Source organism: Protopterus annectens, chromosome 6.part1, assembly GCF_019279795.1.
Source record: "Protopterus annectens isolate FY-2018-M chromosome 6.part1, PAN1.0, whole genome shotgun sequence".
NCBI lineage: Eukaryota > Metazoa > Chordata > Ceratodontiformes > Protopteridae > Protopterus > Protopterus annectens.
In genome coordinates this window covers 81107280-81130902 of record NC_056738.1, presented here as the reverse complement: position 1 = coordinate 81130902, position 23623 = coordinate 81107280, and the positions used below count along the sequence as shown (strand labels likewise).

General features: G+C 39.0%; 1 protein-coding gene across 2 annotated transcripts in view; it reads right to left on the bottom strand.

The window, feature by feature from the left end:
* Window positions 1-23623, bottom strand: part of ERICH2 (glutamate rich 2) — a 948280-nt gene that overhangs the window by 506820 nt on the left and 417837 nt on the right. For both annotated transcript variants that reach the window (XM_044075511.1, XM_044075512.1), the window contains one exon: window positions 3633-3669. In XM_044075511.1, coding sequence (XP_043931446.1) covers window positions 3633-3669 — 37 coding nt within the window. The remainder of the gene's footprint in view (window positions 1-3632; window positions 3670-23623) is intronic.

Below are 23623 nucleotides of genomic sequence, written 5' to 3'. Positions count from 1 at the left end.
AAATATGTCACTTATGAAAAATGTGGCATGTGTAGATGTTGTAGGTATATTAATAATGGTCCATATCTGTGTGTAAATGACTACCAATACACAGATCATATCATGCCCATGGATATGCAATTGTAATACTAGGTACATTGTATATGTTGCATCCTGTATTTCATGCGATGGTTTTTACGCAGGCAAAACCATTCGCAGACTGTGGGACAGGATTTCAGAACATTTGAGGTGTATTAACAGAAGTGATGAACATAACGCACACTAATTACACACAAAAAATATACAAGAATTTTGTATTTTTTGGTATAGATCGAGTTGGTAGTAGTGAAAGAGGGTGTGACACCAACAGTAAGATTGGAGCCTTGGAAACAACTTGGCAACTCAGGCTAAATGCCTTCAAACCACCTGGCTTGAATGACGGTGTTTTCCTGATGCCTATTTTAAAGTTAAAGGCAAATCAGATTTAATTTCATGATACAAAATATATAGTACTTTCTTTAGTTGTAAGAATAGCATTGATTTTTGTTGCAATATGGACATGACTATTAAATAATATAGTAGCTTGCTTATTTTTTCATAATACAAAATTTATATTTGTTACAATATGGGTTATTCTGCCTTACTAGCATAGGATGCCCAAAGTTAGAAATTATACTGTTTTCTTTACTTTTCATTTCAATGTTAATATAGCAATATGAGCTTGGTGGAAATTTACATTTACCAATGATGATGTTTTTAATCATCCAATTTTTGGCAAGGTCTTTGTTGGTTGGTTTATTAACTAATTAATTGATTGTTCTTATATTTAAATGTTCTCTTTTGAGCACCAAATAACTCTGAGGAAGCCAGTGGTTTAGGTCTGGTAAAAGCACTTAGTTATTTGGTTCTGTTTCATTAAAAAAGTGAAGACTTGCGTTTAGCCCTTGATGGCTGTTTTATTTTTTTTTTTTCTATGTTTTGTCTTCTGCTGCCTCTTGCATGTGACATCTGCCTGAGGTTTAGGTGTTAAGGGACAGACCTATGTTCCACAACTGTCAGTACCTACTCTGATGAGAACTTGATGAATACACCCTCCACCTTCAATTATTGTAATTCTAGATTCACCGTAACTTGTCTTTGGATGTCTGATGGCAGAAAAGTGAGGAGGACAGTTGGCAGCAATGGACATCGAAGGCCATTTTAACTAGGGAAAAAGGGAAAACAGTAGCCCTAGAGGACCTAGGAAATGACAACCGACAGCCTGGAGGCAGCAAATGTGCTTAACTGGGTTCACCCATCTCTAATCTAAAAGAGGAGATTGAGGTTTGTTCAATTCATCCAGGTCCATTGACGTTTTTTCCCTACTGCTTTTTTTTAGCTGGAGGGTCAAATGCCAGAGACATAGAAAGTGGAGGACAGTTGCACTCACTAACAATAACTTCTTGTTTTCTAGATGACATACAATGATCATAAATAGACTTCTGTGAGTTTTAGGAGCAAAACCCTAACACACCTGGCAGGACCTGATGTGCTTCACCTCAACACAAAAACTACTGTGGTTGTCTCACTATGAAATTTATCTAGCAGAGTTGCATTGCCTTTTTCTGACACAGGCATAAAAAATAAACCTACAATTTCTGTAACATAGGAAGGATGAATCCCCAACAATATATTTCAATGCCTTCGCTTCGGAGACTGCAACTGATGTGATGGGAAAATTGTTTGAGACATTGACGGATGTCTGCATAGATGAACGCGGCAAAAAAGTCCTGAAAATAGAGCAGACGTACTTACCTCTTACACAAGTATGCTGACTCGTGTGAGGGTAGAAGTACTGCTTTAGGGAAAGGATACTGTGCTTTAGAAGGCTAGCCAGATGGATGAGATCTTTGCAAGGACAACCTCAGATGTTAATACTGCAACACTGATCTAATGAAGAACATATTACTCAATGGTAGGGACACAGGTGATCTGGAAGGGAAGCACAGATGTGCAAGGTCAAAAAATGACACTTGCAAGCAGTTATGCTAAAGTACAGGAGGAGGTAGGTGACTGGGTAGGAGTAGGAGAGATACAAAAATAGATCAAGCTGCAGACTATTAAATACTGTGCCAATCAGCACATCACAGCCTAGAACTGTAATAATATCGCTTTCATCACAAAATCCTTTACAGTTACCTGAAAACAGTTGAAAATCATTACAGAATTAGCAAGATTTCAAGATAGCAAAACAAAAGCTTACTGCCCTTGAAATTCATGGTCTGGTAAACAGGTAAATCTAGTTCTCAGATAAAATCAGGCAGAATATCAGACAAAGTATACATTGAATTGACCTGCTTTTCTGAACCGGCAAACCACAAACTTGCAGCAAATTAAAACAGAGAGTTAAAGCTTTAAAAGCTTTTAGAGGTCTTAACCCAATCAAAAACAACTGTATTATACAGGAAATCACAGCATAGGTTATCATAAATAAAACAATCTTCATTTCTCTGACAAAAGAATTACGATAATTTCTTGAACAGAGATAAAAATCACGACAGCAGTAGCAAGATTTCAAATTAGCAAAATACAGTAGTTTAAAATTTACTTCCCTGATGTCCATAGTCTAGTAGGCAGGTCAATTTGGTTCTGAGGACACATACAAAGACTGTATATTTTGCACAATTGAGTAGCTTGTCAAAACAGAGTAGTGAGTCATGCGAACATTCAGCAATTTAAAAATAGCTAGTTCAAACTTTAAAGGCCTACAGTTTGCATAATACAGTGGCATGCTAAAGAGTACCAAGCCTACAAAAAAATCTAATACAGGAGACAACCCAAACTTATACTGAAAGTACTGAGAAGTATGACCATTTCTAAAACTTCCCTTTCTTTAGTGTGACAAGTGTTTTTCTTTGTAAACTTAATTTTAATTCATTAAACTTTATCACAGGAACAAGGCAAATTAACTAAAAATAGTGAAGAGTGTAGTCTGCTAAATAAAATATAGTTAAAAAAACAGGGAACAAGGCCTACCAGCAATTTCCAGAAAATAGGAGGTTTAGTCTGCTTCTGGATTGCTATCCCAGCTTCTAAATCAGCTATGAATTTTATAATTCAGTATTTTTTCCTTTGATCACAAAATAAGTCCATATTTCCAATGTCTGTGTAAATGATTGTTTGACCAGCTAAGTACCCCAGAATTAATAAGGTTGACAATAAAGGTCATAATTACTTGCAAATCTCAATCACAATGAAAATAGTTTGGCAGACAAAACCACTGTACACATTAGAGCTATTTTTAGAAAAAAATAATCAATGTTTTGAAAGAAAAAAACATGATTTTAATGCCAAGAGGTCAACATAACTGCTGGTATTTAAAGGTAAAATATTACATTTGCTGCTGCCATAAATCATACACTCCTGTAATCCCTTTTTGCATTTATTAATCTACCCTTTAATAAAAGCAACAGTGAAGTATTTTACTGAAATTTGCTGCATCATTATTCTCATGTTAATTGTATAATACACATGTAACATATTGAAAGTGAGAACTGTAGTGTATTTCATTTATTTTCCCCAACAATATAAATATGACAAAACTGGCTATATTTGCTGGAACAGGTTCCTAAAACCCATGTAATAGAGCCCTTTGACAATCATGCAATTCTTACCGGGACACTGTTTCTACTGACTCAGCAATAACTGCCTCTAAAATTAAAAAGAAAATGCAAATTAGTGCAAAACATAAAGGTCTACCCAAATCTAAATACAAGCAGAGAAATGCGCAATTGTGCAATTGAGTAGCTAAGTAATTACCATCTTTGAAGCTCATTCATATGTATGAAAAACATCACACAGTTTCTGGAAAAGAGCTTCTTGTCCAGAAACAAACTATATCATAAAGTCTATAAATAAAGATAACTACTGCCATCTCTGAAGGCCAATTAGGTTTCAAAATTAGAAATGATTAGAAGAAATATATATATATATATATATATATATATATATATATATATATATACTATTTTTTTCTAACCATTTTACAGACACAGTGATCAAACAAATTTCTTATCACCATATGATTCACTGTGCCTTTACACAACAGCTGCATTTATTTCAATTTCTAGCAAGAAAGATACACTGTTGTCATATAACTGTCTACTTATATATTACTGCAAGCATACCTCTCGACCTCTGAGTACAAGAATTCTGGACAAAGTCAAAAATAATGGGAGACAAAGGTCCAAAAATAGGGACAATTATTAAATATTGTTTTTGTAAACTTACAAAGTTAATAGAACAACAGGTTTTGAATTAGCATGCTTTTTGGGGGGCTACGAAGCCTGAAACTCCACAATTTATCATTATTTAGTGATTTCAATTCTCCTGGATTTGCCAGAAAAACCACAAATTGCATCAGAAACAGATCAACATTTTGAGACAAAATCTGGATAGTTGAGAGTTATGGCTGCTAGTGGAAGCATAAGACAAAAATGTAAACATTTATGTGCAGAATATACTCAGATGTGTAAGTAAATTATTCAATGAAACAGTCAAAAAATAAAAGCAAACATACTAACAGTAATTGGCAAGCCGGCTTGATAAGAATAAGAAAAATCACAACCACCAGACCTTTCGGCATGAAAGAAATTTGGCAGTGCACATACTGAGTAAGATGGAAGAAAGAGGAGGCTCTAAAAATTAACCTTACGATACAACAGAAATGACAATACAGAGAAGCAATGAAGTGCAGAAGTGGGGCAGGAAAAGCATTTGCCACTGATAAAAGTATGACAGTAAAGGAAGCACTCAAAAAATAAGTTCTTTAGAAGCATGTTGCAAATTAAATAATTTCTTAATGTTGATAATTTTCAATACTACTTGAAAAATATAGATCTAAAATGTCTGAGTTCAAATATGTCCCTGTAGTGTGCATACAACAAGAAAAATAAATTAAAATGGGAAATTAAGTTAGCAAACATTGTTTTGTCAGTATGGTACATTAAGTTAAAGTGCAAGTTTCTAACAACTTCAGTAAAGTGCTCTTCCTAGAAAGCAACTAAATCTAGTTTCTTGCTCTTCTGGTTTCCCTGTGTTATGTCAAGCTACAGAATAGCAGAGTTATACTTTTCTAAATATTCAATACCAAAAAGCATAACTCAAACACCTAAAATAAAGAAATAAAACTCCATGAAAAGTCTTTGTTTGCAAGAGGCAAGCCCCTCTGTACCTGAAGAAGTCCCTTGCATTCCCCAACACATATACCAAATCCATAGTCACATTACAGTGGAGAAAAGGGAAAAAACACAGGAAGTGCACCATCAGCTTGACAATCCAGCTAAGAACTATAAAGCATATTTCAATATTAAGCATTTGAAAAACAGCCGCTCAGTCACATATGCCTCAACAAACGGGGGAGGGGGGTATATCTTCTACCTTACCAAAGACTGTATCAAGTGATTCTGAGCTGCCTTTGTATCTGCTTTTGTCTAGACTGGTGAATGAGCACAATACTAATTCTTATTAGATTCTAATATGCTATCTTAAACACAAACCTCGTTTTCCTCGCAAACCTATAATCTCAAAGCCCATAAAAACAGCAAATTCATGCAAACATGTTAAAAGTTAAAATAAACATTTTGGTGGGAAGCCACCTTACTTATATATTCTTGCTTCAAAGACACACAAGTTCAGAGAAAGGGTGATCATTTGACCTCAGAGTACCACTGCCAGCTTTTCCATACCATTATAACAGGTGGCAAAGCATGCAGACTGCGATCAATGACATCTTAAGTATCACTCAAGCACCTACAAAATCAGTAAAGTTAAAGCAAGTCAAGGTAAACCTGCTGTTATAATTTCCTAATTTGTGAGAACCAGAAAGTATTGTCTTTGCTTAAATTCTTTAGGATGGCTATACCTGTCCTTGACATACATAGGGTTTATTTTGTGATAAGATACAACTAACTTCCTTCTAGTTACTCCGCTAGATGATCCTCATAACACTGAAAGCTTCGAGTCATCATTCATTTATTTAAATTGTTTAACTACTAAGGGGGTGACCACTAATCCACAGTACCATTTCCAGTCCTGCTTGGGATGTATTAAAAATAGTTTTTAAGACACTTCACATGAAAAGCCAAAGTAAATGTAAAATGGCACAAATTATTACAAGTAACACTGATAACAGTGACTGCAGTAACGAAAGTCACATAATATTAAAAAGATATCAAACAGTAACAGAAGTTCAGTATATACAATAAAAATGTATATTTCTCACAGTTTTGTCAGATATTCTGCAAAGTGTGGTTAAGCATCAGTACCTAGAAACCATCAATAACTTAGAATTACTTCCATTGTTAAACACTGCTGTAATGTGTCTCAATTATACTGGTCTTTAATGGATGACATTTTGGGATCAGTATATAATAACTTGTGTCAATATTTTGACTGAGTCAGACATTGCTTATTAATAAGGGTGCTTAATTTTATCACTTGCATACCTCCTTTGGATGAAGGTTTATCTACTGAGCAGATTCCCCGATGTCATTAAATGCAGCAACCCCATTCTATTCCATTTTGGCCATTGAAAACTGTATGGCCCTGGTCTCTTCATGAACTCCTTCACCCTCATTAGTGGCTTTCTGTACAATTCAGACATCAGCAGTGCTTTGCCATACATCAGTGATATAATCATCTGGCATTCCGTGGTTAGCTACATGATTCAGAACTCGTTAGTGCATTACTATACACCAGAAATATCTTCATCTGGCATACAGTGTCTAGTTACGTGATTCAGACCTAGTTAGTGCACTATACACCAATGATATCATCATCTGGCATACAGTGTCTAGCTATGTGATTCAGACCTAGTTAGTGCATTACTATACACCAGTGATATCATCTGGCATACAGTGGTTAGCTACATGATTCAGACCTCATTAGTGCATTACTATACACCAGAGATATAATCATCAGGCATACAGTGGGCAGCTACATGATTCAGACCTCGTCAGTGCATTACTTACCGCCAGTAGTATAATCATAGTATACAGTGGCTCGCTATGTGATTCAGACCTCATCAGTGCATTACTATACATCAGAGATATAATCATCTGGCATACGGTGACTAGCTATGTGACTCAGACCTCATCAGTGCATTACTATACACCAGAGATTAATCTTGCATACAGTGGCCAGCCATATGATTCAGACCTCATCAGTGCATTACTATACACCAGAGATATAATCATCTGAAATACTAATAGTTGGACTAAGGCCATAACCAACATGATTGTTTATTATCTGCCCAACATTTGTTAATGGCTGAGTGTCAATGGAGTGATGAAAATTCAAGTGATTTTTTTTTCAGAATTTATGCCAAACTCATCAGAAATGGTGGTACTAGCAGTAGTGGCAGATTACCAAACCTGTCAAATATAATGATCTTCAAATAGTTTCCATTCTGCCATTAATTACTCAGTGGGCCAAAAACAGAAAAAAAACATAGCCTACTTTATTTATACAGGCTCACACAAAGAATGATTCTTTGATTATGATTTTAGGCTGGTAATTTGAAGGAGTGCCTTGTTGCAGTGACTGGAATATTTCAGATAAGCTGTGCTTTCTCATCTAATACCCTAAACCCTAGAAAGTCAGTGTACATCAGTAAGAAACTGTAATAAATAATATATGTTAACTTTATTAAATTGACATGCTTATTTCATTGTTACCCAAGTGAATGCAAAAATCACAGGGTACAAGGGCTTTTTAACTATCTGTGTAAACTTAAAAGTGAGTTTTCTTTAGCTGTTAAATCTGTTGAGACAGGTTTCCTTTATATATGGCTACATATGGACTAATGTATCTTTAATAATCATTATCATCTGATTACACGCATTTATATAGTTTTATATAGAATGCTACTTATTCCATTTTTGTTTTATTATTCCCATTGCAATTTATTTAAAATATCACGAGATATCACTTCCAAAAAATACCTCGAAGACAAATTGTCTATATTAGACATATACAGAGCAAAATGTGAAATTGACAGAAATCTTGGACAACCAGAACAGCTAAGGATACTGAACCACAAGGAAAGTACAGCTGTGTGATCATTTACCAGAACATTAGATCTATTAATAAGATATTTTCTGCAAGATTCAGTTCGATTTCTATAATCTATGATACGGAAGAGTATATGCAGTAAGTGGATGGCATTCTTTGGCTTGGTTTTCCAGCAGTAGTCGGATATCCTCTAGCAGAGATGGCAGTCTTGAGCCATGAAATTTAGGGGACAGCCCCTTCCATAAAAAATAAATCTGTGTGCTATTTCTATTTTTTTTTTTCCCGGTATCCAGACAAAGCAGGTAGACACACTGCAACAAACGCTCCTGTGGCATGTTAAAACCTGCAATGTATATCGTCATGAAAAAGACAATAGCATGTAATATATACCTGTCTTATAATATATATCAAGCTCATAAATTTGTATGAAATTTCAAACTGACGTTTACTAAGTTTCAACCAATAGTGATATATACAGGCTAAGTTCCTATGAAGAAATAAATAAATAGATAGACTAATGGAAAAGTTTATTCTTTGTAATAGTGGCTACAAGATTTAATATGCACTCAGTATTGGGGGCAGGAAGATTGCAGTCTAGGCTGCAGTAGTAATTGTATTATTTGCACAATTACAGTAAATCATTACACAACTATACCGTGTACATTACAAGGATCATAGCTGCAGGATCGATACATATCTATTGAAGATTGCAAAGTAATGCTACTTAAAGGCTTCATAATGGTAGCTGTTTTACACAATTTCCTTCAGGTTCACAGTAGCACAATCTGCTCTGCATGTAGACTTTGGATGACCATTTAGCAGCTTCACAGATACACAGGAAATGCATTCCTGTAGAATGCTGCAATGGCTATTTCTTGACTTTATACAGTGAACTTACTTTCTCTAGATACTGACTAGCACACACAACAAAGCAATTAACTACTATGAAAGGGTTTGAGAGGTTAATGGTCAGTCCTGTTACATCCTCCTTCAAGAAAAAGAAAAACAAATGGTCTACCAAAAAGGTTTTACCCATCACATACAATACCTCAAAGTCCTATGTATACCACTGCAGTGTAAAATTATTTCATCTTTGTTTTGTTGCCATGGGACAGAAACATGGAAGCTGAAGAAGTACATTCAGTGTAAATTCAGACACCTCTAGGCAAAGAATATATTTATTATTCAAATACCGCCCTCCTTGTGGGACACTATTAGGATCTTTACACAGAAAGGCCTACAGTTGAGATCTCCTTGTGGAAATATAAACAACTTGAAACAGAGAACTCAACTACATACATTTCTGGCCAGTATAACTGATGCCTTAAAGGAAGGCAAAGTCAGCATATGTATTACAAACATTAGATCCCATGGTGAAGCTACTGGGTATCTAAGAGGTCATACACATAAAACGTCCTTCAAGAATTGTTTAATAACTGTGTTGCAGCTAAAAAGCTTCAAAGATAAGCATGCAAATGTGGCTGAGAGAGTAGAATAATAAATTAGTAAGCCACGCCCATTTTAAATACGGGTACTAGATCCTGAGATAAATGACCGAATGAAACTTAATGGACAAATTCTGACACCTTCTCGAAATTCTGGTCCAGATATAGAGAAAACAGCTGATACTATAGTGCAAATCAAGTGTGGGTACATAATTTACAGCTACAGACTTTATCTTCGTTAATTTTATATCCCAAAAAGACATGACTGTTCCACAACACTAAGATGTCCTTTTCTGGATTTATCAGGCACAAAATAATCTGCAAATAAAGCCAACTTTTCTTGATTACTACACCAATTCTGAGTCCCTTATTTTATTTGCCAATGGCTCTAAATATAAAGCAAACAACAAAGGAGAAAGGAGACGCTCCCTGTCTGGTTCATCTGTTCAGACACAAGTTTTCAGAGGGGAACCCTCCCAGTTTAATTCTTTTCTCTGATCCTTCATATATCCTCCTAATTAACCTTATTGTTGGATAAGGGAATGCAAATGCTTCAATTGTCCTATACATAAAATCCCAGCTTAATCTGTCAAATGTTTTCTCTGAATCAAGTCCCCCCCAACAACAGCAGTATTTTCTTATATTCTGCTTCTCTCTGAATCATCATTGCTTTATTAATGTTGTCAAAGGTTTGCCTCCCCTTCCCAAAACCACATTGATCTGTATCTATCAATTTTGTCAACACATTTGCCATTTTTAGTTAGTAAAGACAAACTTTATAATCATGGTTTAAAACTGAAATGGGTATATATGAAGTTGGTTCTGATGGCGGTTTACTGTCTTTAGGTATTACAGACACCACAGCTGTCCTCCAAGATGTCGGTGCTTCTCCTCCTTTTAAAATACTATTTAACAAAACTATCCAGATCTTTATCACTTTCTTCCCTCCTAACTTCCATACTTCCACAGGAATAACACTTATTCCTGCAGACTGATTATACATCACCAGTTTTATCTCATCTCCTCAAACCTTAACTGTTAATCGTTGAGCCTCATCTACCTCTGACCTTGGCATACTTAAGTCTTCCATAAATATTTCCATTTGTGCTCTTTCTTAATTTCCAAATTTCTCTGTTATACAAACTTTCATAAAATTGCCAGAATATCTCTAATACATGTACAGGATCTCTATAGTTTTTTTTCTTGGTATAGGATCCCTGAGTTTGATGCCAAACTTTTCTACTTTCTGTTGTCCAAGTCATTGTGCTAAAAGCTTTTTTTTTTTGCTCTGGAGTTATTATACAAAAAAAGTTGCTTATCATCAATCTTTCTAAACTCATGCATATTATCCAGATACTCCCTTATTTTTTCTTTAGCATACTGCAGTTGTTCCTCTTGTTTCTGTGAGAATCACCTTATTCTACAATACTTTAATCTTTGTCACCACTTCCAAATAATTCCTATTACTTAACCATATCTCTTTTCCTTTTATTTCTACCCTATTTTTAAATTCCATTTTCATTCTATCCCACTCACTAACTATAACTTCTGACGAAACTTAAAGATACTTGCGTATTATCTCAACCAGATTTTGAAGGAGGCATAATTGTCACTGTTGTTGGTAAACAAGTGTAAGTAATAGTGAAAACATATGTTCAAAGTCCTAACTACTTACTATGCATCACATTGGTTAGGCAGTAGGAGCAGGAATAATGGCAAAATTTCTTTTCCTGCTGAGCATGCATTACCGACATAAGTTAATGTGAAATAAAATGAACATGGTTGCTAATGTCCTTACTGCTAGAGCAGAAAAGAAGTAATCGTTCATCACAATGACATGTAGCAAGAGACCAGTACTCGTTAGTTGTTGGACTGTGACTTTCAGGTCCGTCAGGGTTGATACTACTTGGTTTGGTTACTTTTGGCTTGATAATTTGTACAGCTCAGCATAAAATGGAGTGGTGCTGGTGCATTTAGGCAATTATTCTTCTGCCATGGCTTGTTTGTATCACTGTTTTGTTTGCATCACTGTAAAATCCTATTAGTGAAAAGGGAAGTTCGCAACGCTCCCCAGTCTTTACCTTTCCTGGCCCTCTGAAAATGTTTTTTCCCTAAATCACAAAGGATTGTAGTCAGTCAGCAATGCCATGCGTCAGCGTTTCATACAATTACAAATCTGGTAGGGAAAAGGGATGTTCCCCATGCTCCCCAGTTTTTACCTTTCCTGCCCCTCATAAAATGCTTTTTCAATAAATCCCTGAGCATTGCGATCACTCATTGAAAGCACCAAGCATTACACTCAGTCAACAATGCCATGCGTTAGCGTTTCATACAATTTCAAATCTGGTTGCGATAATATGCAAATGCCAACTTTTCCATCTTCACTAACAACCCTTCAATAATTTCCATTACCATTCCTTAAATTCCTTTCTTTTAATAGATAGGTGGGAAAGCACCAGTGTTTAATATTTACTTCATTATCCTGAATTTTTATCTTAGTTTTTATTGGTGCATGATCTGAAATAGTTGTTGGATATGCATTGAAGCTTTCAATTAAATGCACATACTTCTGTGAAATATAATTTCTATCTTACCTAGTTATTGTGCCTTGGGAAATAAGTAAAATATCCGAGTGCCTATTACTGAATTCATGTCTTTCATACCAAATATTTTCATAAATTTCTTCAGATAAACATCCTCTTTTGTTATATTTTCCTTTCTAGGTCCACTAGATACATCCTCACATTTGCAATTCAAGTTTCAGTCCCCACTTACAAGTGAATTGTCCCTGCTGAAAAGTATTATTTCTCCCCAAATCTTCTTAAGCTCCATAACAGCAGTTTTGGGGGGAATATAAATGCATGCCATCATACTTCTCTCTTTCTTTACCAATAGCCCCTTACTACCACAACTCTGCCATTATCTTTTCTATCACTATTGGTGTGCCTCTAGTACGATTACTCTCCTTTTCCTTTGTCCCAGATATTCTGCTGAATATCCACCCAGAAATCTTCTCTATCAAAATCAAATGCTCATTTCTTTCCAAAACATCTCCTGCAGCATTGCTACTTGGACTCTGCATGTTTTAATATAAAAAGAACTTATATTCTTACCATAACGTTCCATGTTTGTTGTCCTGTACCTCGCCTTCCTTCTTTCTGGTTTGGTTCGGAGCCGATCTCAGCTCCGACTCGGCCACTTCTAAAGCTCGAAGAGTCCTTACTGGCTCGAGGCTAGTGGCATATCCCAGCATGCTTAGTGGTAGCTACCCAGATCTCATTTGTGACAACTAACCACTTGACAGGAGAACTATAAATGACCAAATAAAGGAGATAACTGAACAATACTGCTTCCTTGTTACTGAAAAAACAGAACAATGGTGACAAGGACTATACAAACAGCTGAAAAGCAAAGAAAACTCAGCCATATCAGACAAAAAGGGACTATACCAACAGCTGAAAAGCAAGGGAAACAGCCAAATCAGACAAAAAGGGAATTCCTCTCAATCATCCAGGATGGGGGAAGGAGGGAGGGACACAAGAAGGAAGGCGAGATAAAGGACAACAAACATGGAATGTAATGGTAAAAACATAACTTCTTTATGTTATGTTGTCCATCTTGCCTTCCTTCTTTCTGGTTGGGACAGCACCCCCAGCACCTAAGTCATGGGTGGCTCATTAGAAGAGAGACTTCAGTACCATGGAACCAAAAGATGCCCTGTTCTGAGAGGCCATGTCCACTTTTGTAACGAGTAATGAAGGTATGGGGAGTAGCCCATGTTGCTGCCGCACAAATAGTATCTAATGGAAGCTTGGCTTGAAAAGCTATGGAGGTAGCCAAGGACCTAGTAGAGTGTTCCCTTACCTTTCCCGGGACAGACACATTCCGAGACTCATAAACATAAGTAATAGTACTGGACAGCCATTTTAACAAAGTCACTTTGGAAACTGGTGAGCCTTGCTTATTCTATGAGAAGGATATTCTATGAGAAGGATACAAACAGCTAATCTCATTTTCTGATGTCCTTGGTTCTTTGAAGATAAAATCATAACTGCCTGTGGACATCCAATTGATGTAGCTTATACTTTTACCTTGTTACCATCATTTGGAAAGAAAACAGGGAGTTCAACTGACTAATTCAAATTATACTCTGAACAGATGTTTGGTAAAAAGGAAGGATTAGTTCTAAGAGACACTATCTTTGTGAAAAATCATATAAGGCGGGCGGATGGAAAGTGCCTGTAACTCGGAAACCCACCTAGCTGATGTAATAGCACTCAGGAAGATTGTCTTCCATAAGAACTTTAGAGGACAAGAAGTGGCTGGTTCAAAGGGAGGGAGGATTAGAGCTGCCAGTACTAAATTTAAATCCCAAGGATGGAGAGGTTCTCTGATGGGAGGCCTTAATAGGGTTGCACCTTTCAAAAAGGCCCTACATAGCTTGTGGGACATGACGTTAGAACCCAAGGCCCACATGAAAATTGGAAATAGCAGCCAGTTGAACTCGAATTGTAGCAGTCGCTGCTCCTCTCTCAAAAGTTTCTCCCAGGAAGTTCAAAATTTTTGAAATTGGTGCGGTAAAGGGATCAATGTCATTTTGCTCGGCCCAGAAAGTGAACCTCTTCCATTTACTAGTGTAAAGTTTCCTAGTAGTTGGTTTGTGAGAAGAGACTAAAATATGCTGAACCATAGGTGAGACACCCGGAAGCCTGGCTAGGACTGGAAGTGGAGAAACAAAGCTGACAGCTTGTGAGTTTGAATGGAGGGATGAAGAGCACCAGACTGATGTGTCAGGAGGTCTGGAACCGGGTCCAGAATCCAAGGCTCCTCTTGCAGGTAATGCCAAAGGAACAGTAACCATATCTGATGAGGCCAGTACGGGGCAATGAGGATCAGCTTGCGGCTTAACAACTTTGCTTTCTGAAGAACTTTTGGAATTAGAGTAAAGGGGAGAAAGGCATAAAGAATCCCAGGGGGCCAATCATGGATTAGTGCATCTCTGGGTAACTGACCCAGTGGGGGAACTAGGGCAAAGTAGCTTGCTGCATTTGTTGTTTAGTTGTGAGGCAAAAAGATTGCAGCATGGCTGGCCCCATCTGCAGAAGATCATATCCGGCACATCTTGTTTCACAGACCACTTGTGGGGCATGAGAATTGCCCTGCTGAGCTTGTCCGCTATCACGTTGGACTTCCCCGGGATGAGCGCTGCAACCAAAAAACACTGAGAGGAAATCGCCCATTGCCATACTCGAAGGGCCTCTCGACACAAGGGGTAAAATTTGGTTCCGCCCTGTTTGTTGATATACCACACTACTGACATGTTGTTCGCCTGAATTGCTATATAGCATAAAGGAAGAGAGTCGTAAAGTGCTTGTAATGCTAATAGCACCGCTCTCCTCTCCAGGACACTGATGTGCAAATGGTACTCGTGAGGTTGCCAAGTTCCATGGACTGTCTAACCCAGATAATGCCCCCCCACCCTATCTGGAAAGCATCCGTGGTCACTGTGGCTACTGAATGAGGGGCTACAAAGGGTCTGCCTAGAGTGACTATGGGAGAGTGGAGTCACCACTGTAGATCTTTTTTGCAAGCATCCTTGATTAAGATCACGTGACATTGGTAGATCCTGATATGACCACTGAGTGAAAAGGAGCCACTGCAAAATCCTCATATGGAAGCGAGCTAATGGGACTAAACTAATGGCCGCCGCCATCAAGCCCAAGACCTTTAGGTCTAACCGTGCCTGAACCTTTGACTTTGACAATAGGAGAGAGACCTGATTTTGAATGGTAGCAACAAAAAAATGAACAGATATTCCCTTTTGCTGCGGTGAACTGTCCAATAAATAATCCACAAACCAAAAGACAGCTGATTCACCCAGGCTAACACTGTGCTGAAAAGCAAATAAACTTGATACAAGTTCTGTTAAAATGCAGAATTTAATGAAAAAAGTAAAATAAAATAAGAACAAAAATAATAAAATTAACGATAAGTGCTTTCGAATAGTTCTTCTTCAGATCATATAATCAAATGGGACATTCATCTGTATATATGAGTCAATCAGAATTATTCACCCAATCAGAATATGAACACCAAAATTCGGACCAATCCATGTTTGATTTTCTCCATCTGATTTGCGTAAACCAGGTTAACAAGCCATAGTAATGATGAGATATGCAAAATAGGTGATGTTGGTGACCAATAGCACTTCCAAAAGAAGTAACAGGTGAAAAAGCTTGCTTTCATGCATGCTTGGAGGCATGCCTCACACCATTGTGTAAAATATGCAGAATAGGTGAACTAAACAGCCAATAGTGGCTTCCAAGAAGCAGCAAAAAACAAGTCTGCTAGCCTTCATGAATTCTTATCAAAAACGTATTGAATAATTCCAGAAGCAATTTTTTACATATTTCTAATGTTCAATGTCACCTAGTAATTATCCTTCTATATTCCTGTCTTAGGAAATGAAGTCTCAATGGTGACATTGCCTATTTTTATCAACAGCAATGTTTACTATTCTTCTGTCATCCTTTTCACCGAACATCAGAGATACGTAAAAAAAACTTCTTGTGGGTTATTTAGAAAAAGAAAAGAAGTTTCATGGTAGGAATTTATGAAAGTTAGTAGATTTGTTTTCTGCCGCTCTTTGGAAGCCACTATTGGCTATTTAGGTCATCCATTTATTGTTCATGCTATTTTTCCGAACAATGGAAATATGTAAAAAATCCCTTCTGGAATTATTCAATAAGTTTTTGATAAGAACTTATGAAGGCTAGTAGACTTGTTTTTTGCTGCTTCCTGGAAGCCACTATTGGCTGTTTAGTTCACCTATTCTGCATATTTTACACATTGGTGTGAGGCATGCCTCCAAGCATGCATGATAGCAAGCTGTTTCACCTGTTACTTCTTTTGGAAGTGCTATTGGTCACCAACATCACCTATTTTGCATATCTCATCAGTACTATGGATTGTTAACCTGGTTTACGCAAATCAGATGGAGAAATTCAAACATGGATTGGTCTGAATTTTGGTGTTGATAATCTGATTGGGTGAATAATTCTGACTGACTCATATATACAGACGAATGTCCCATTTGATTATACAATCTGAAGAACTATTCAAAAGTGCTTATCGTTAATTTTTTATTATATTTGTTCTTATTTTATTTAACTTTTTTCATTAAATTCTGCATTTTAACAGAAGTTTTTAACACTGGATTTTACAGACAGTTTATTTGCTTTTCAGCACAGTGTTAGCCTGGGTGAATCAGCTGTCTTTTGGTTTGTGATTTTGAATGGTAAGCACCCTTTCCTATGGGAGCTTGGCTATCATGCCTCTTGTATTTAGTTGAGCGCCTATGAAAGTAATACATCGAGAAGGCAACAAGGCAGATTTTTCGTAGTTTATTGTGATTCCTAGACATGCACTAGTGTCAATCGTGTGGTTCCTGGCCGTTAAGGGATGATGCTTAGTGGTGGCAGTGAGGAGCCAGTCTAGATAAGAAAACACCTGGAATCCCAAACGTCTCAGGTGAGCCGTGACTACTGCCATGCATTTGGTGAACACCCTGGGGGCTGTGGTGAGACCAAAGGGCAGAGCTCTGAACTGGCAATGACTGGCTCCCAGCCGGAAGTGTAAATGTCTCCTGGACTGCCTGTCCATTTTTATATGGTAGTATGCATCCTGGAGATCGATAGAGCATATCCAATTGTCCTGACCCAAAAAGGATAGAATGGAATGCAGTGTCACCATCCGGAACTTGGTCTTCTTTACTGCCCTGTTTAACTTGCCGAGATGCAGGATAGGTCTCCAGTTCCCTGTCTTTTTCGGAACTAAAAAGAACCTAGAGTAAGTTCCAGATTTTATCTGGTCTGCGGGGACTTCCTGGATGGTCCTTTTTTGCAGCAAACTTCTTACTTCCAAGGCTGCTTGATCCTGAAGACTGGGTTGAACATCTGGGATGGATTGTTTTTGACTTCTTGGGGGTATTTGGGAGAAGGGAGTTTTGTAACCCCTGAATATTATGCATCGTACCCACTTATCTTCTGTTATATCTTGCCAGGCTTCTGGGTACAGTGAAATTCTGCCCCTGACTGCCTCCAGAGGTGGGCAGCCAGGCAATCCTTCAGGGATTCTGAAAGGGCCTGGCAGAGAACGTATCTCTGTCGCCCTGTTGTGGACCCCCCAGCTGCGAGGTCGACATCTCCCGTTATTTCCCCCTCTGCCCCTGGGGGGAATCATCTCCATGAGTGTCCGGCGAAGCTCCCTGGGACTTATGGAACCACATTTTACCATTTGTTTGGCCTTTGGTATAAGGCATGGACAGAGTGGAAAAACAGACTCCTACGGTAGAGAGTTTTGCCATCTCATTCACTCCTGGTAAGAGTCTCTCTAACTTGCGGCCTGAATAAGGCCGAGCCATCAAAGGGGGCATTCATAAAGGAGGACTTAAAGGGCTCCGCAAATTGACAAAGGTGCATCCAGGAGTTTCTGCGAAGAGCCACCCCTGTGCCTGCAGCCCTACTCTCTCCATCTGCTGAGTAAGAAATCAGGTGCATGGAGGTGACAATGGAGGTTAGGGTCGCTAGCTGGTTAGCCGACTTGGAAGTCGCTCCCTCAGCTAAGAATCCTGGAGGGTATCTCCCAGCTCTTTTAGGAGATCCTCTGAAGTCTTGTGAAATGTGTCAAATAGTTCAACGCCCGAAGAGTAAAGGCCGCTGAAGAGAAAACACACTTCCCATATCTATCCATGGCTCTAGACTTCTTGTTTGGCAGATGGATAGAAGAGGAAGTCTCCACGAGTTCCTTCTTGGTTGCTGCCACCACCATAGCATCAAATGGTATGCCTTTAGAGAGAAATGTCTTGTCCTCTGGTGCGGTGATTAACTTGTTAGACCTTCTCGGAACAGGTTCCATGTTCTCTGGATTAGTCCACTTTCCCCTCTGCCTAAGGATCTCCAGGATGTCTGAGAATGACACATCCTCAGAGGGGGATTGTGGGGACCCTTCCGAGTCATCCAAGTCCGTGTCAGAAGTGATGGACTCAGGGGACTCCACGTGCTTCCTCTTACATTTTTTCTTCCTGGGAACCTCCTCTGAGGCATGCTCAGGAGAGATCTCAGAAGAAGAGGGGTCGCCCTGTGGGGCGTCCTGGGGCATCGATTCCCTATGCTTGGGACGGAGAGGAGGATCAGAGGCAGACACCGGTATTGATGGGGATGGAGCCAATGGAGCAGAGGGTGGAGCGGTCTTTGTAGACAGCACACTCCTCATCACCTCAAAGGCACTACGGTCCAGAATGGAGGGAGGTTCTGGGGAGCCCAGAGACCTCCTCCGCACCAAAGGTGGTGGCTCCGAGGCAGATGAGGGAGCTAAACTCACCTGCACCAATGCATGAGAGGGAGAGCGGGTCGGACAAGAGTCCAATGCCACTTCACCCCTCAGAGCCGATGAGAGAGTCTTGGTGCCCAGATCCCTCGACAGGGTGGACTATCGAGGAGGTCAGAGCAGATGTCGGAACAGACTGTTCCACCACTACTACTACCATGCACTCCGGCTCCAAACAGGATGCAGTTGGAGGAGGAATCGTGACAGGGACTGGTTCGGACAATGGCACCACTTCCTTCTGGGCTTGGCTCAACAACAATTTAGCAAATACTGGTGTCTTGAGCAGCTTCTTCACTACTTTCTCCCCATCATCCGATAAACTCTTGGATGATCAAGAGGAGTGGGCCGAGGACCGGTGACTACCTGCCACTGACTGCAAAAGTGGAGACTGAGGTACAGATCTCACTGGGTCCAACGAAGGAGATTGCAATCTCTTTTAGGTCCATGATGGCTCCAAAGTCACAGATGGAACCATCTGAGCAAAGGACTTCTTGTAGCCAACAATACGCTCTGAAGGTTCTGAAGATTTTGATTTAGACTTTGTCAGCACCAAAGGTGGAGCCGACAAAGATGCCAGTTTGTCATCAGATTTTTTAAGGGACGAGTATCGGATGCTACTTCAACCTGGGGTTTTAATAACCCTCTCAAAATAAATTTGTTGCACCTCTCCTGCAAAACTTGTGCGCTATAGGCATGGCAAACAGAGCACAAGTCCTGCAGGTGGACCACCTCTAAACAATACACACAATTTGTGTGCCCATCTGTAAGGGGCATTTTCTGGCAACATGAGTCATTTCTCGAATCCTGACTACTTAGGAATTTCTTTAGACATTATAAACACCACAAAACAGAAGGACTAACAACTGGAGAGTTTTTTTGAAGAAGAAAAAAAGGGGAGAAGGGGAGGGGGTAGCCTCTAAGTTAAACAGCTACTGATCCCAAAGAGATAAGGCCTCTAACTAAAATGGTTTCTCCCTAGGTAGCAAGGAGGGATTAACAGGACAAGAGAACAACCCTCAAGAAAAAACAGGCTGCCGACAAACAGCACACAGGTAAAGGCCTGAGAGAAAACGACGGCCTAACAACAGCAAAAACAGCAGCAATGAGGATAGGAGTGATAAAGAAGGAGAAATCACTAATTTAGCCTTAAACAATAACAATTTTGATAGAAAAGATCACTACTAAGCCTGAGCCAGCAGAAGACAATCTCAATGCTGCAAGAGGCAAACGAGATCTGGGTAGCTACCGCTAAGCATGCTGGGATAAGGGGCTAGCCTCAAGCCAGTAAGGACTTTTGAACTTTAGAAGTGGCTCAATTGGAGCTGTGACTGGCTCCAAACCCAACCAGAAAGAAGGAGGGCAAGATGGACAACATAACATACTTGTTCCTTTTTGTGTAAACCTGTAAGGCCATTTGCATTCCAAGATAATATGGACAGTGTAGCCATTATGATAAAAGTTATTGTGACCACTTTTTTTTTGAATATTTGTCTTACATGCACACACTAATGTTTGGCAGATCAGTCTTTGAATCTGTCACATTTTTCAAGAGTTTTTGTTTTAATGAAAACCATCAAACACAACTAAGTACATTTTAGAACACCCTCATAAGCAATTTACTTAGAACACAAAAAACAATCTACATTTTCAAAAAAAGGAAGTTTAACCCCTCTAGATAGGAATAATATCCCCAAATCGACAACTGCACCCACAGGCATTACCTAACTTAAAATTGTTTACCCATGTTACAGCCTGTACTCCACACTGATTAGTGTCTGTTCTTTTCTTATTACTACTCCCTTCTCAGATGTGAAAAACAGAATGTAAGCTTTCAGAAAACATTACCTTTTAACCTTAAGGCACTGGCCATCTTTAAATAAAACTAAATTATACACTGTTCTATAAAATACATTAATATTAAGGCTGCTAGGAAAGCAGCTATTTCTTATTCACTTCCAATAATTTCAAACTGTATTTTTACTTGCACTTGGACCTTAAATGTTTTCAACAAAAAAATGCTCAGAACTCTCAAGATTAAATGCTTGCACCTGTAGATAGTTTGTCTCAATGGAAACAGTCAGCAATTAAAAAATGCTAACTTTACAAATACATAAAAGAATCTAAAAAAAATTAGCACTTCTCATGGCTTTCACCATTTTGTCATTATTTTCAAGCTTACTTGTTTACAGAAAAAAATAAGTTATGTACTCACCATAACATTCCATCTGTATTGTCGATTTTTATTTCTCCTCACATATGGGTTTGGATCTGATCTGTAAGATCCAACTTGTCTGTTATAATACCTTGTGGCAACCAAAAAGCTCTTGGGCACCTCCCCCATAATGCATCCCTCTCCGTTACCTCAGATCTTGTTTGCTAGGGGTATATAAAGGGAATTTCACATATAAATGACCATAGTGAGACCACTTCTGCAGCATGGAGAGATATAGCCAATCTACCAATAATGAACTTCCCACTCTACCAGGAGCACAGGCTGGGGAGTTTGGAGAGAGGGTATGTGAGTAGAAATGAACACAAGTACATAATTTCTTTATTTGATATTGTCAATTGTCATTTCATCCTCACATACTGGACAGAGTCCCCAGCCAACTTCATCTTGGGTGAACTCATGGAAGGATGTTCCTCAGAACCATTGAACCAAAAGAAGCCCTTCCCCTAGAGACCACATCTAATTTGTAATGAGTGATAAAGGTATGATGATTAGCCCATGTGGCCATTGTAAAAATTTTGAACATGGATGCATTAGCCTGAAAAACTGCCTAAGTGGCCATGGTCCTGGTTGAGTGAGCTTGAACAGACTTGTGAAAATTTATACCTTGCTTGGTGCAGATGAAGGAAATGCAATCAGACAGCCATTTTGCTAGAGTAACTTTGGATACTGGAAGGGCCTGCAAAGGAAATAAATAATTGATTTGTCTTCCTAAAATATTTTGTCCCGTGTAGATTACAACATAATTGCCTATGAACATCCATCAAATGCAGTACATATTTACCTTTGTTACTGAAGTTATGAAAAAAAAAACAGGCAAGTTAATGGTTTGATTAGTATTACAACTTTAGGTAAAAAGGAGGGGTTGGTACCCAAGCAAACTCTGTCTTTATGGAAAATCACGTACGGAGGTTGGGAAGCTAAAGGCTGAATCTTTGGTATTCTTCTAGTAGATGCAATGGCCACTAGAAAGAGACTTCAGAGACAAAGATTTTATATCACATGTGGCTGCGGGTTCAAATGTGGGCTGAATGATAAAATCCAGTACTAAGTTTAGGTCCCATGGAGGGGAGGGGAGTGGTCCTAATGAGGTGGTCTTAGCAAAAGGGTCTCCTTTTTTATTTCTCCAAATCTTTTGGGTTTCTAATACTATGATGTGAATGGACCTCATTCCCAAGTCAAAGTACGATTAAAGTTCATGAAATTAGTATTGTTTCAGTCTTTGATGACAGCCAAAAGTGTTCTTTGCAGCACCCACAATGTGCCCAGTAATGACTCCTTTTGCAATTTGCATGGGATTACATGGATTGGTAACATATCAGAAAGGCTTTGCAGAGTTTGTGGGAGATCAGTGACAAGTCAGCTTTCCCAGTGTGAAAATCAGAGAGTGCTGTTAATTGCACTTTAATTGTAGGGGCAGCTGCTCCATTATCAAAAAGATGAACCAAAAATTCAAGAATGGATTGGACTAGTGCAGTGAAGGGATTTACAACATGCTGTTGAGCCCAGGATACAAATCTTTTCCATTTGCGCCTATAAAAAGTTTTTGAGTGGAAGGCTTATGAGAGGATAGTAAGATACGACAGACTGGGGAGGAGAGCATAGGCTGTCTGGCTATTAATGGAACTGGAGAAACCAAGCCGTCAGCTTTAGGTTGAACAGACTGGGATGAATCATTCCTGTCTAATGTGACAGTAGGTCTAGAGTGGGATTCAGAGTCCAAGGTTTTCTCAGCAAATGAGGCCAAAGTAAGGGAAACCAGATATGTTGGGGCCAAAATGGGGCTTATGAGAATCATCATTCCCTTCAACCTGTCTGCTTTCTGGGGAAATTTGGGAATCAAGGGAGTTGGGGGAAAGGCATACAGTATACTGGGAGGCCACTCATGTAGCAGAGCATCCCTCGGTGACTCCCCCATTCGTGGAATGAGAACAAAGTAATTGCTGCATTTGTTGTTCAGGGAGCATGCAAAAAGGTCATAGCAAGTCTGGACCCACCTGCGGAAAATTTCTTCCGCCACTTTCTGGATGAGGGATCACTTGTGAGGCATGAGGATGGATCTGTTCAACTTGTCCACTATCATGCTGGACTTTCCCAGAATCTGCATTACTAAAAGAAAGCGACTGGATGAGATTGCCCATTGCCACATTCGGAGTGCTTCTTGACACAGAATATATGATCTGGTTCCTCCCTGTTTATGTACCAGACTACTGACATGTCTGATTGAATCACCACCGTTCCTCAAGGGAGAACATTCTGAAAAGCCTGCAATGCTAGAAGCGTTGCTCTCATCTCCAGGATGTTTATGCATAAATTGGCTTCAGTGGCAGACCAGGTGCTGTGGACCGTCTTTCCTAGATAATGCCCTCCCCACCCTATCTGGGAAGCATCAGTTGTCACCGTGGCCTGTGGCTGTGGGAGAACAAAGGGCTGGCCTTGTGTTAGTTGAGTGGAATAAATTTACCAGGAGAGATCTCCTTTGAAGGTGTCTGTAATGAGAATCTGGTAGGACATAGGTTGGTGGAGAATT